Raw genomic sequence first — 16,163 nt, forward strand, 5'->3', positions numbered from 1 at the left:
GACTAACCTCTGACGCAGACTATCCTCTGACACTGACTAACCCCTGACACAGACTATCCTCTGACACAGACTAACCCCTGACACAGACTAACCCCTGACACAGACTAACCTCTGACGCAGACTATCCTCTGACACAGACTAACCCCTGACACAGACTAACCTCTGACACAGACTAACCTCTGACACAGACTAACCTCTGACACAGACTATCCTCTGACACAGACTAACCCCTGACACAGACTAACCTCTGACACAGACTAACCTCTGACACAGACTAACCTCTGACACAGACTAACCTCTGACACAGACTAACCCCTGACACAGACTAACCCCTGACACAGACTAACCTCTGACACAGACTAACCCCTGACACAGACTAACCTCTGACACTGACTAACCCCTGACACTGACTAACCCCTGACACAGACTAACCTCTGACACAGACTAACCTCTGACACAGACTAACCTCTGACACAGACTAACGACACAGACTAACCTCTGACACAGACTAACCTCTGACACAGACTAACCTCTGACACTGACTAACCCCTGACACTGACTAACCCCTGACACTGACTAACCTCTGACACAGACTAACCCCTGACACAGACTAACCTCTGACACAGACTAACCTCTGACACAGACTAACCTCTGACACAGACTAACGACACAGACTAACCTCTGACACAGACTAACCTCTGACACAGACTAACCTCTGACACTGACTAACCCCTGACACTGACTAACCCCTGACACTGACTAACCTCTGACACAGACTAACCCCTGACACAGACTAACCTCTGACACAGACTAACCTCTGACACAGACTAACCTCTGACACAGACTAACGACACAGACTAACCTCTGACACAGACTAACCCCTGACACAGACTAACCTCTGACACTGACTAACCCCTGACACTGACTAACCCCTGACACAGACTAACCCCTGACACTGACTAACCTCTGACACAGACTAACCTCTGACACAGACTAACCCCTGACACAGACTAACCTCTGACACAGACTAACCTCTGACACATACTAACCCCTGACACTGACTAACCCCTGACACAGACTAACCCCTGACACAGACTATCCTCTGACACAGACTAACCCCTGACACTGACTAACCTCTGACACAGATTAACCCCTGGCACTGACTAACCCCTGACACAGACTAACCCCTGACACAGACTAACGACACAGACTAACCTCTGACACAGACTAACCTCTGACACAGACTAACCCCTGACTAACCACTGACACAGACTAACCTCTGACACAGACTAACCCCTGACACAGACTAACCCCTGACTAACCACTGACACAGACTAACCTCTGACACTGACTAACCCGACACAGACTAACCCCTGACACAGACTAACCCGACACAGACTAACCCCTGACACAGACTAACCTCTGACACAGACTAACCCCTGACACAGACTAACCCCTGACACAGACTAACCTCTGACACTGACTAACCTCTGACACAGACTAACCCCTGACACTGACTAACCTCTGACACAGACTAACCTCTGACACTGACTAACCTCTGACACAGACTAACCTCTAACACTGACTAACCCCTGACACAGACTAACCCCTGACACAGACTAACCTCTGACACTGACTAACCCCTGACACTGACTAACCTCTGACACTGACTAACCCCTGACACAGACTAACCTCTGACACTGACTAACCCCTGACACTGACTAACCTCTGACACTGACTAACCCCTGACACAGACTAACCTCGGACACTGACTAACCCCTGACACTGACTAACCTCTGACACAGACTAACCCCTGACACAGACTAACCTCTGACACTGACTAACCCCTGACACTGACTAACCTCTGACACTGACTAACCTCTGACACTGACTAACCTCTGAAACTGACTAACCTCTGACACAGACTAACCCCTGACACAGACCAACCTCTGACACAGACTAACCTCTGACACAGACTAACCCCTGACACTGACTAACCCCTGAAACAGACTAACCTCTGACAACAACTAACCCCTGACACAGACTAACCCCTGACACAGACTATCCTCTGACACAGACTAACCCCTGACACTGACTAACCCCTGAAACAGACTAACCTCTGACAACAACTAACCCCTGACACAGACTAACCCCTGACAGAGACTATCCTCTGACACAGACTAACCCCTGACACTGACTAACCCCTGACACAGACTAACCCCTGACACTGACTAACCCCTGACACTGACTATCCTCTGACACAGACTATCCTCTGACACAGACTAACCTCTGACACATACTAACCCCTGACACTGACTAACCCCTGACACAGACTAACCCCTGACACAGACTATCCTCTGACACAGACTAACCCCTGACACTGACTAACCTCTGACACAGATTAACCCCTGGCACTGACTAACCCCTGACACAGACTAACCCCTGACACAGACTAACGACACAGACTAACCTCTGACACAGACTAACCTCTGACACAGACTAACCCCTGACTAACCACTGACACAGACTAACCTCTGACACAGACTAACCCCTGACACAGACTAACCCCTGACTAACCACTGACACAGACTAACCTCTGACACTGACTAACCCGACACAGACTAACCCCTGACACAGACTAACCCGACACAGACTAACCCCTGACACAGACTAACCTCTGACACAGACTAACCCCTGACACAGACTAACCCCTGACACAGACTAACCTCTGACACTGACTAACCTCTGACACAGACTAACCCCTGACACTGACTAACCTCTGACACAGACTAACCTCTGACACTGACTAACCTCTGACACAGACTAACCTCTAACACTGACTAACCCCTGACACAGACTAACCCCTGACACAGACTAACCTCTGACACTGACTAACCCCTGACACTGACTAACCTCTGACACTGACTAACCCCTGACACAGACTAACCTCTGACACTGACTAACCCCTGACACTGACTAACCTCTGACACTGACTAACCCCTGACACAGACTAACCTCGGACACTGACTAACCCCTGACACTGACTAACCTCTGACACAGACTAACCCCTGACACAGACTAACCTCTGACACTGACTAACCCCTGACACTGACTAACCTCTGACACTGACTAACCTCTGACACTGACTAACCTCTGAAACTGACTAACCTCTGACACAGACTAACCCCTGACACAGACCAACCTCTGACACAGACTAACCTCTGACACAGACTAACCCCTGACACTGACTAACCCCTGACACAGACTTACCCCTGACACAGACTATCCTCTGACACAGACTAACCCCTGACACTGACTAACCCCTGAAACAGACTAACCTCTGACAACAACTAACCCCTGACACAGACTAACCCCTGACAGAGACTATCCTCTGACACAGACTAACCCCTGACACTGACTAACCCCTGACACAGACTAACCCCTGACACTGACTAACCCCTGACACTGACTATCCTCTGACACAGACTAACCCCTGACACAGACTAACCCCTGACACAGACTAACCTCTGACACAGACTAACCTCTGACACAGACTAACCCCTGACACAGACCAACCTCTGACACAGACTAACCTCTGACACAGACTAACCCCTGACACTGACTAACCCCTGAAACAGACTAACCTCTGACAACAACTAACCCCTGACACAGACTAACCCCTGACACAGACTATCCTCTGACACAGACTAACCCCTGACACTGACTAACCCCTGAAACAGACTAACCTCTGACAACAACTAACCCCTGACACAGACTAACCCCTGACAGAGACTATCCTCTGACACAGACTAACCCCTGACACTGACTAACCCCTGACACAGACTAACCCCTGACACTGACTAACCCCTGACACTGACTATCCTCTGACACAGACTAACCCCTGACACAGACTAACCCCTGACACAGACTAACCTCTGACACAGACTAACCTCTGACACAGACTAACCCCTGACACAGACTAACCTCTGACACAGACTAACCTCTGACACAGACTATCCTCTGACACAGACTAACCCCTGACACAGACTATCCTCTGACACTGACTAACCCCTGACACAGACTATCCTCTGACACAGACTATCCTCTGACACAGACTATCCTCTGACACAGACTAACCCCTGACACAGACTAACCTCTGACACAGACTAACCTCTGACACAGACTAACCCCTGACACAGACTAACCTCTGACACAGACTATCCTCTGACACAGACTATCCTCTGACACAGACTAACCCCTGACACAGACTAACCTCGGACACTGACTAACCCCTGACACTGACTAACCTCTGACACAGACTAACCCCTGACACAGACTAACCTCTGACACTGACTAACCCCTGACACTGACTAACCTCTGACACTGACTAACCTCTGACACTGACTAACCTCTGAAACTGACTAACCTCTGACACAGACTAACCCCTGACACAGACTATCCTCTGACACAGACTATCCTCTGACACAGACTATCCTCTGACACAGACTAACCCCTGACACAGACTAACCTCTGACACAGACTAACCTCTGACACAGACTAACCCCTGACACAGACTAACCTCTGACACAGACTAACCTCTGACACAGACTAACCCCTGACACAGACTAACCCCTGACACAGACTAACCTCTGACACAGACTAACCTCTGACACAGACTAACCCCTGACACAGACTATCCTCTGACACAGACTATCCTCTGACACAGACTAACCTCTGACACAGACTAACCTCTGACACAGACTATCCTCTGACACAGACTATCCTCTGACACAGACTAACCCCTGACACAGACTAACCTCTGACACAGACTAACCTCTGACACAGACTAACCTCTGACACTGACTAACCTCTGACACTGACTAACCCCTGACACAGACTAACCTCTGATGCATAAAGTTCAAGGCGCTAATGCTTGATTACAGATCCACCACGAGCTCAGCTCCTGCATACTGTGACTCGCTCTTACTAGTCTATAACCCCACTAGAAGCCTTCGCTCAGCTAAGGCGGACGTGGTACCATCACAGAGAGGCAGAGAATCCCTCACCAGTACATTTACATTCCCCATTCCCTGCTGGTGGAACGATCTTTCCACCTCCATCCAAATTTCAGAATCACTGACAACATTCAAAAGACAGCTGAAAACTCACCTCTTCCCTGAACACTTAACCTCATCTTAAATTTTTTTCCTCTACTCCTTCCCTGCCCTAGTGTGTGATCCTCTGGGTAATGTCCATAAATTAGTACTTCAGGCACTTTTTATGTTTCGTTGCCTTTTCATGAGGGATTGCTTCTTGTACTCCTCAGTTGTAAGTCGCTTTGGATAAAAGCATCCCGTCAGGTCTAAAAAATAAACACTTATAATACTCTTACTATAGTGAATCAGGATAAGACAAAAACACATCTTGGAAGACGCATTGATGTTACATATTACAGAGGTGGACAAAGTACACAACTCTATCACTTGAGTAAAAGTAAAAGTACGACTGGTCAAAAATTACTCCGTTACAAGTGACAAGTTCTAAAAACAGATTTTTACTTAAGTAAAAGTACAGAAGTATTTGTTTTTAAAAGTACTTCAGTAGCAAAAGTAAATTTCCTTTTCTTATGTCAATGCATTATTTTATTATTGTTGCATTGTTGTATAAATGCACATTATGCCACCATGGTGCCAGTCAGTGTTGCTCCACCCGATATGCTAGCATACGACTACCAAAAAAAAATAATTTCAATACTTGTATAAAAGTACAAAGCTCTTTACAAAGCTGCTGTCACTTTAAGGCTGAATGCACGGATCCAACACTCTGATACACATCTGATGTTCTCCCAACTGTTTACTCTTCTCTTTCTCCCAGATGTTTACATTGTTGAACATTTTATGAGACATGCATCAAGTGTGTGCCAACTAAACTCTTCTTTTATCTTTTGAGAAAACTGAAACACACTTTCTAAGTATGGCCATTGATGCACACACTGTGCCGAGGAGCAGTCTTCTTCCATTTTGTGATCAGTGTTCAAAAAAATGTTGTGAAACTTCACATGCGACATGACACTACAAGAATGATTACTGATAAACTGTCTGCAAAAAACAACTTTTAAACAAGAAATAAATCATCCACTGACTTTCAGATCTGCTAGAGAAATGACTTTCGACTTTGAGGACTAAAGTATGATATTTGTCTTTCAAATGTAGTGAAGTTAAAGTCATACGTTTCCAGAAAAAAATAATACTTGTGTAAATTACAGATACTCAAAAAGTGTACTTAAGTACAGTACTCAAGTAACTGTAATGTCCACCTCTAACATATTGTACCTTCAAAATACATTTACCTAGAAAGCAACAGGCGGTGAGATCTGTTTGTGATATATCTTTAATGTTTCATTGGCACATTTTTTCACTTGTTTGAAAAAGTGAAAAACAGGTAAAACTTGCAGAATTTGGCTTATACTAATTTATCTTGATGGTTGGCTATTTTTACTGGAACAAAAGAAAAAGCTTAGAGATGTTCAATTTTTTTATTCATGACTGCCCATAACCATCCATTGCTAATTAAAGGGATAGTTCACCCAAAAATTAAAATTAGCCCATGATTCACTCACCCTCAAGTCATCCTAGGTGTGTATGACATTCTTCTTCTTCATTCGGAGTTATATAACAAAAGTCCAGGCTAATCCAAGCATTAGAATTTGTCCATAAAAAGTGCATCTGTCCATCATATAACTGCTCCATGTGGCTCTGAGGTGTTAATAAAGGCCTTCTGAAGCGAATCAATGCGTTTGTGTAAGAAAAATATACATATTTAAAACTTTATCAAGTAAATTTTCGGCCGACCACCTTCTGTGGAAAAGTGTTGAAAGTTGAAACTGAAACTCAAGATGTGTTCGTGACGAGCGGACCTGGTCGCGTTAGAGGAACTTTTTCCATAAATTGAACACGGAAAGCGGTCAGCCGAAACTTTACTTGATAAAGTTTTAAATATGGATAATATCGCATTGATTCGCTTCAGAAGGCCTTTATTAACACCCCAGAGCCGTGTGGAGCAGTTATATGACGGACAGATGCACTTTTTATAGACTTCAAAAACAGAGCAACTATTACTGCCATTATAAAGCTTGGATTAGCCTGGACTTTAGTAATATAACTCAGATTGTGTTCGTCTGAGAGAAGAATGTCACACACACCTCGGATGACTTGAGGGAGTAAATCATGGGGTCATTTAAATTTTTGGGTGAATTATCGCTTTAAGCATTTCATAGTACAGTATAATATGTTTTTCTATTGATTATGAGCTGTAAGGACAGATCAAGACATCAGCATCATCATCATGTCGGTCCAAAAGTCTGAGAGCACTAATTATTGATTCCATGCCACATGCAAAATATGATTTGGAGAATTATAAATCGATGTATCAGACAGCGTCACATGAACTAAACCTGATGATCATGATGTTCTCCATAATTTAGTGCTCTCAGACTTTGACACCTGATAAATCTGTGCCTGACGGATCCAAATGCAATGCCTAAAACTCTTTAAACACTTTTTCTTTTTCAGCAACTGTTCTTGGGTATCACACACATGGAGGATTATCATGGCACACATGCAGTGTTGTGTTATGTTGTGCTCCGGACAGCTAGACGTCGCTCTCTCCATACAGGGCCGTAGAGAACGCCGAGTAGTCCAAAGCGCCCGGGACTCCTTCAGGTCCTTTATACGGAGGCATCCTGGAGATGCAGTACTCCGCCTGCTCCGGGGGCAATTCCCGACGGAGTTCATCCATCAGAATATACGGCTGGAATCACATGAAAGAACACTGAGAATTACACGTTTGCTTATGGATTGTGTAAAGCATTTAAATGTGATTTAAATTTGAATTGCATATAAATTCCCCACGCGTTTAGATTACATAGTTTTAACCTATAAATGTAACTCTTTCCTAGCCATTTTCCGCGTGTTATACGGTAGGGGGCGCTATTACACATCTTCTGAAAGAGTACAGAATCTCCGGATCAAAACACATGCGAAGAAGAAGCAAAATAAAATAATGCGCTCATTAAAAATGTTTATTTTTTAACTAATGCAAATTAGAGCCCTGCACGGGGCTCAAAACTAGGCCCTAGCCCGAGACACTCAAAATGATCAGCCCGAGTCTGACTGTTTGTTTTTATCCTCCCTATTACACATTAGTTGCAGCCATTAAAATAGTTCAGTTTTATTTTTAATGTCAAAGTTCGTTTTGTTTCTTTATTAAGTTAATTTAGAAAAATGTTTGAAGCATTTTGTTGTTTGTTAAATTAAAGTTTTTGTTCTTTAAAGTGATGACCAAGTGGCCGACAGTGAGTTAACCAACGCTTTAGCCTCTCAAATCAACACTTGACTTGCTTATAAAATCCAGATAAACACTTAAAGCGTCGTTTAAACGTTTAGCCTCTATCTCCACCATCACAGTTAAAAGGCATTTTTGACAAGATGAGGCAGGCAGATCGCAACCAAACGGGCTACACAATCTAAACTAATAATAAAGAAAACATGCAGGTTGTCTTGCCTTACACCTCTCCGCAAAATGAATATAAATCTGATCTTCAATTCCCGCGCTATAAGCACATTTAACGGAGTTCATATCAACGAAAGCAACAGATATGAGCTGTATTTTATTCCTCAGCTCATTTCCACATCAGAGACGCATTATGAGAACGAGCGACCGAAACACTGCTAGAGCCTTTAGTCTCATTAGTTTATGAAGATGCTTGTGTTTTTGAGCTTATTTTCAGCTTCACTTGTGGCAGTGTGTGTGTTGGTTTGCTTTACTCATTTGCGGTGATGTGTGTATCGTATGCCGTCCTCTAAACACTGAGCCGGTCTGGACAGTTGTGGACTCGTGATATCATGGTCTCATGTTGTTTCCACCAGCGCAGCACATCTCATTTCTTTTAATTATTGAATGTCTAAAATATAAAATGAAGACCCTAGGGGCGTAAAGAAGTCGGGGCCCGTCGGGCTCGGGCAGAAATGCAGGGCTCTAATGCAAATAAACTTTAGGCGTGTGTGTTTATTGACCTTATCCGCAGCCAGAATCCTGAAGGAGGCGACGACCTGCTCCGAGGTGTCCGTGTCTCCGGTCTCGCGGGTCATGAAGTCCACGAAGGCCTGGAACGTCACCTTTCCGGAACCGTTGGGATCCACCAAACACATGATCCGCGCAAACTCGGCTTCACCCTGCAGACGCAGAGAAACATCATTCCTGCAGATCTCGGCAGATTCTCAGTAAACAACACAGAAATGAAATGCATGTTTATATTTCCGTTCCAGAAATACATACACCGATCAGGCATAACATTATGACCTAATATTGTGTGCTGACCCGGCGAGGCATGGACTCCTCTAGACCCCTGAAGGTGTGCTGTGGTATCTGGCACCAAGATGATAGCAGCAGATCCTTTAAGTCCTGTAAGTTGTGAGGTGGGGCCTCCATGGATTGGACTTGTTTGTTCAGATCATCCCACAGATGCTCGATTGGATTGAGATCTGGGGAATTTGGAGGCCAAGTCAACGCCTCAAACTCAGGCCACCTTCTTCCATTGCTCCATGGTTCAGTTCTGATGCTCACGGGCCACTGTTGGTGCTTTGGGCGGGGTCAGGGGTCAGCATGGGCACTGGTCAGCGGCTGTGCCGCCCCATACACAACAAACTGAGATGCTCTGTGTATTCTGAGCCCTTTCTATCAGAACCAGCATTAACTTCTGGAGTAGTTTGAGCTCCAGTAGCTCGTCTGTTTGATCACACGGGCATCAATGAGCCGCCCATGACCCTGTGGCCGGTTCTCCACTGGTCCTTCATGACCCTGTGGCCGGTTCTCCACTGGTCCTCCATGACCCTGTGGCCGGTTCTCCACTGGTCCTCCATGACCCTGTGGCCGGTTCTCCACTGGTCCTCCATGACCCTGTAGCCGGTTCTCCACTGGTCCTCCATGACCCTGTGGCCGGTTCTCCACTGGTCCTTCATGACCCTGTGGCCGGTTCTCCACTGGTCCTCCATGACCCTGTGGCCGGTTCTCCACTGGTCCTCCATGACCCTGTGGCCGGTTCTCCACTGGTCCTCCATGACCCTGTAGCCGGTTCTCCACTGGTCCTCCATGACCCTGTGGCCGGTTCTCCACTGGTCCTCCATGACCCTGTGGCCGGTTCTCCACTGGTCCTCCATGACCCTGTGGCCGGTTCTCCACTGGTCCTCCATGACCCTGTGGCCGGTTCTCCACTGGTCCTCCATGACCCTGTGGCCGGTTCTCCACTGGTCCTTCATGACCCTGTGGCCGGTTCTCCACTGGTCCTTCATGACCCTGTGGCCGGTTCTCCACTGGTCCTTCATGACCCTGTGGCCGGTTCTCCACTGGTCCTTCATGACCCTGTGGCCGGTTCTCCACTGGTCCTCCATGACCCTGTGGCCGGTTCTCCACTGGTCCTTCATGACCCTGTGGCCGGTTCTCCACTGGTCCTTCATGACCCTGTGGCCGGTTCTCCACTGGTCCTTCATGACCCTGTGGCCGGTTCTCCACTGGTCCTTCATGACCCTGTGGCCGGTTCTCCACTGGTCCTTCATGACCCTGTGGCCGGTTCTCCACTGGTCCTTCATGACCCTGTGGCCGGTTCTCCACTGGTCCTTCATGACCCTGTGGCCGGTTCTCCACTGGTCCTTCATGACCCTGTGGCCGGTTCTCCACTGGTCCTTCATGACCCTGTGGCCGGTTCTCCACTGGTCCTCCATGACCCTGTGGCCGGTTCTCCACTGGTCCTTCATGACCCTGTGGCCGGTTCTCCACTGGTCCTCCATGACCCTGTGGCCGGTTCTCCACTGGTCCTCCATGACCCTGTGGCCGGTTCTCCACTGGTCCTTCATGACCCTGTGGCCGGTTCTCCACTGGTCCTCCATGACCCTGTGGCCGGTTCTCCACTGGTCCTCCATGACCCTGTGGCCGGTTCTCCACTGGTCCTCCATGACCCTGTGGCCGGTTCTCCACTGGTCTTCATGACCCTGTGGCCGGTTCTCCACTGGTCCTACATGACCCTGTGGCCGGTTCTCCACTGGTTCTTCATGACCCTGTGGCCGGTTCTCCACTGGTCTTCATGACCCTGTGGCCGGTTCTCCACTGGTCCTACATGACCCTGTGGCCGGTTCTCCACTGGTTCTTCATGACCCTGTGGCCGGTTCTCCACTGGTCCTACATGACCCTGTGGCCGGCTCTCCACTGGTTCTTCATGACCCTGTGGCCGGTTCTCCTCTGGTTCTTCATGACCCTGTGGCCGGTTCTCCACTGGTTCTTCATGACCCTGTGGCCGGTTCTCCACTGGTTCTTCATGACCCTGTGGCCGATTCTCCACTGGTCCTCCATGACCCTGTGGCCGGTTCTCCACTGGTCCTCCATGACCCTGTGGCCGGTTCTCCACTGGTCCTCCATGACCCTGTGGCCGGTTCTCCACTGGTCCTCCATGACCCTGTGGCCGGTTCTCCACTGGTCCTCCATGACCCTGTGGCCGGTTCTCCACTGGTCCTCCATGACCCTGTGGCCGGTTCTCCACTGGTCCTCCATGACCCTGTGGCCGGTTCTCCACTGGTCCTTCATGACCCTGTGGCCGGTTCTCCACTGGTCCTTCATGACCCTGTGGCCGGTTCTCCACTGGTCCTTCATGACCCTGTGGCCGGTTCTCCACTGGTCCTTCATGACCCTGTGGCCGGTTCTCCACTGGTCCTTCATGACCCTGTGGCCGGTTCTCCACTGGTCCTCCATGACCCTGTGGCCGGTTCTCCACTGGTCCTTCATGACCCTGTGGCCGGTTCTCCACTGGTCCTTCATGACCCTGTGGCCGGTTCTCCACTGGTCCTTCATGACCCTGTGGCCGGTTCTCCACTGGTCCTTCATGACCCTGTGGCCGGTTCTCCACTGGTCCTTCATGACCCTGTGGCCGGTTCTCCACTGGTCCTTCATGACCCTGTGGCCGGTTCTCCACTGGTCCTTCATGACCCTGTGGCCGGTTCTCCACTGGTCCTCCATGACCCTGTGGCTGGTTCTCCACTGGTCCTCCATGACCCTGTGGCCGGTTCTCCACTGGTCCTTCATGACCCTGTGGCCGGTTCTCCACTGGTCCTACATGACCCTGTGGCCGGTTCTCCACTGGTTCTTCATGACCCTGTGGCCGGTTCTCCACTGGTCTTCATGACCCTGTGGCCGGTTCTCCACTGGTCCTACATGACCCTGTGGCCGGTTCTCCACTGGTTCTTCATGACCCTGTGGCCGGTTCTCCACTGGTCTTCATGACCCTGTGGCCGGTTCTCCACTGGTCCTACATGACCCTGTGGCCGGTTCTCCACTGGTTCTTCATGACCCTGTGGCCGGTTCTCCACTGGTCCTACATGACCCTGTGGCCGGTTCTCCACTGGTTCTTCATGACCCTGTGGCCGGTTCTCCACTGGTCCTTCATGACCCTGTGGCCGGTTCTCCACTGGTTCTTCATGACCCTGTGGCCGGTTCTCCACTGGTTCTTCATGACCCTGTGGCCGGTTCTCCACTGGTCCTCCATGACCCTGTGGCCGGTTCTCCACTGGTCCTTCACTTTTCACCAATCTGGCCCTTGTCAAATTCGCTCAAATCCTTACGCTTGTCCATTTTTCCTGCTTCTAACACATCAACTCTGAGGACAAAATGTTCACTTGCTGCCTAATATATCCCACCCACTAACAGAGATCATCAGTGTTACTCACCTGGGTCATAATGTTATGCCTAATTGGTGTATATCAGAAACTGAATTCGAGCAGGAACATCTGAACATGTTTGCTGGCTGGTATGTGTTGTTGTGTTGTTTTACCAGATCATAACCCATAGAGATCAGACAGGCCCTGAAGTCATCCGTCTCCATGCCGCCCTTCTTCTTCTGCAGAAATCAAGACACAGAGGTTGAGTGAGAGTTTGCATTAATGCATGAAGCAGACGCTTTCATCCAAAGTGACTTAGAGGAGCGATCTGTAAAAGGGCCAACAATATTCATAATACAGTGCCTGTATATATCAGTATATTTTAGATTTCATGTGATTTTAACAACATAGAAAGACAGCGAGAGCCTGGCAAATGTGGAAGATTATGGGATGCAATATTCAATTTGAAATGTAATATGCAAAAAGACAATGCAGTTTGTAAAATGGCATAAATTTCTGTATTTAAATTGACATTTTCCAATACACATGTGCAACCTCTGGTACCATTTCCTAGTTTACATTTTTAAATTAAAATACATATTTTAACGCTTTATAAGTTGCAAAATTAAAATTAATGTGTTAGCCTAATTGATTACATGTGTTGTGCATTACATTACAGCAAAATGATCATTTAAATGTTATTTTCCCCAAATTTGAAATGTAATCATTAATAATTTTGCACCAAACGTTGAACATGTGTATTGGAAAATGTACATTTAAATACAGAAATGCATCCCATTTTTCATATTGCATTGTCATTTAGCTTATTACATTTCAAATTGAATATTGCTACCCATAAGCGTCCATAGTGGAATGAAGACGACACACAGAATCATAAGACTAACACTAAAGGAGTGTATCCGTCCGCTGCTCTTCGTTTAGGGCTCACACTCGACTCATTCACACTCAAAAGTGACCGAAGCCTTGAAATGGTTTATGTTCAATAATATTTTTGAATTTTGAGGGTATTTTATGATACTATGCAATATATATATATGTTTTTATTAGCCATTTTCCTTATTGAAAATAATACACAATTATTTTCTAATATATATTTTAATTATTTTTCAATTAAAGCAGTATTAAAATAGAGGCAGTGTGTTCAGAATCCAGTGTTTGGAGGAAGATCAGTGTCGTCTGATGGGAGTAAAACAAGAAAAACTGATGTCTTTCATATATAGATCAACATAAAGTGTCTAAAAACACTAGAGAATCGATGTCATAAATACTCGTTTTTATTAAGTTGTGGATTTGGATTTCATTCTCAAGGACGTTTAGATTTCTTGGTTTGAAATGTTGATTTGAAGTGTCAGTTTTTGCGTTAATTTTACTCCAGTCAAACCTGAACATGGACATTTTGTTAAACAGCATCATCAAAATTCAATACAAATGTAACAAATGAACAGGAATGTTTTATCAGAGCTCAATAAATCTGGTCTGATCTGATTTTAACATCTTATTAGAGTCTTTCAGCTCGATTTTACTATATTGATACAGCCACGGCAGTTCATTTGTGTGTGTATTACAGTGTGTGTGTATGTGTGTAGGTGAATAAGTTGGTAAATCAGTGTTTGAGTGTGTTTACGTGTGTGTGTGTCTGTGAGTGTGTTTACGTGAGTGTGTTTGAGTGTGTATGTTTAGGTGAGTGTGTGTTTGAGTGTGTGTGTGTGAGTGTTTACGTGAGTGTGTGTTTATGTGTGTGTGTGAGTGTGTGTATGTATGTGAGTGTGTTTACGTGTGTGTGTTTACGTGAGTGTGTGTTTGAGTGTGTTTACGTGTGTTTACGTGTGTGTGTGTGTGTGTGTAAGTGTGTTTACGTGAGTGTGTGTTTGAGTGTGTGTGTCTGAGTGTGTTTACGTGAGTGTGTGTTTGAGTGTGTGTGTCTGTGAGTGTGTTTACGTGAGTGCGTGTTTCAGTGTGTGTGTGTGTGTGTGTGTGTGTGTGTGTTTGTCTGTGAGTGTGTTTACGTGAGTGTGTGTGTATGTGAGTGTGTTTACGTGAGTGTGTGTTTGAGTGTGTTTACTTGTGTGAGTGTGTGTATGTATGTGAGTGTGTTTACGTGTGTGAGTGTGTGTATGTATGTGTGTGTGTTTACGTGAGTGTTTGAGTGTGTTTACGTGTGTGTGTGTATGTAAGTGTGTTTACGTGAGTGCGTGTTTCAGTGTGTGTGTGTGTGTTTGTCTGTGAGTGTGTTTACGTGAGTGTGTTTGAGTGTGTGTGTCTGTGAGTGTGTTTACGTGAGTGCATGTTTCAGTGTGTGTGTGTGTGTGTGTGTTTGTCTGTGAGTGTGTTTACGTGTGTATGTATGTGTGTGTGTGTCTGTGAGGTTGTTTATGTGAGTGTGTGTTTGAGTGCGTTTACGTGAGCGTGCGTTTACGTGTGTTTGAGTGTGTGTGTGTCTGTGAGGTTGTTTACGTGAGTGTGTGTTTGAATGTGTTTACGTGTATGTGAGTGTGTGTATGCAAGTGTGTCTGTGAGTGTGTTTACGTGAGTGTGTGTTTGAGTGTGTTTGTCTGTGAGTGTGTTTACGTGAGTGTGTTTAGGTGAGTGTGTGTTTGAGTGTGTGTCTGTGAGTGTGTTTACGTGAGTGTGTTTAGGTGAGTGTGTGTTTGAGTGTGTGTCTGTGAGTGTGTTTACTTGAGTGTGTTTAGGTGAGTGTGTGTTTGAGTGTGTGTGTGTTTGAGTGTGTGTGTCTGTGAGTGTGTTTACGTGTTTTTTTTTACTGCATTGTGGCTGAATAATTGATTTAGTTTCACACATTTGCTGTGTGTTACAGTCGCACTAGTAATGTTGTGTGTTTGCGTTACCCGGTCGAAGTGTGTGAAGGAGGATCTGAACTCGTTGAGCTGCTGTTGGCTGATTCCCTTGGCGTCGCGCGTCAGGATCTGAGTCTCGATCTCATTGATGGTGCGAGCGATCGTGGTGAGCAGCGACTCCCATCCCACGCGGATGTGCTGCGGACAGACACAAGGAGTGACGTCACAGAACACACACACACCATGTCACACACTGAAGGAGTGACGTCACAGAACACACACACACCATGTCACACACTGAAGGAGTGACGTCACAGCATACACACACACACACACCATGTCACACGCTGAAGGAGTGACGTCACAGCACACACACACACCATGTCACACACTGAAGGAGTGACGTCACAGAACACACACACACCATGTCACACACTGAAGGAGTGACGTCACAGCATACACACACACACACACCATGTCACACGCTGAAGGAGTGACGTCACAGCACACACACACAAACACACCATGTCACACGCTGAAGGAGTGACGTCACAGCACACACACACACCATGTCACACACTGAAGGAGTGACGTCACAGCACACACACACACCATGTCACACACTGAAGGAGTGACGTCACAGCAC

The 16,163-nt window shown here is 46.8% G+C and overlaps 1 protein-coding gene across 13 annotated transcripts in view; it reads right to left on the reverse strand.

Moving 5' to 3' along the window:
* Positions 1-6,371: 6,371 nt before the first annotated feature.
* LOC307116757 (alpha-actinin-2) overlaps positions 6,372-16,163 on the reverse strand; it is a 54,186-nt gene continuing 44,394 nt past the window's right edge. Inside the window, exons 18-23 of one of the 13 annotated variants that reach the window (XR_013815317.1) lie at positions 15,569-15,715; positions 12,875-12,940; positions 9,075-9,233; positions 7,503-7,809; positions 7,113-7,360; positions 6,379-6,725 (exon numbers count right to left, since the gene is read on the reverse strand). Coding sequence is in view for 1 of the 13 variants with exons in the window: in XM_079801117.1 (XP_079657243.1) it covers positions 7,651-7,809; positions 9,075-9,233; positions 12,875-12,940; positions 15,569-15,715 (531 nt within the window). In the remaining 12 variants the exon portion in view is untranslated. Of the gene's footprint in view, positions 7,810-9,074; positions 9,234-12,874; positions 12,941-15,568; positions 15,716-16,163 lie in introns of all 13 variants that reach the window. The other 12 variants (XR_013815319.1, XR_013815320.1, XR_013815321.1 and 9 more) reach the window with 12 other exon arrangements.

This window comes from Gobio gobio, assembly GCF_949357685.1.
Source record: "Gobio gobio genome assembly, chromosome: 20".
Taxonomy (NCBI): domain Eukaryota; kingdom Metazoa; phylum Chordata; class Actinopteri; order Cypriniformes; family Gobionidae; genus Gobio; species Gobio gobio.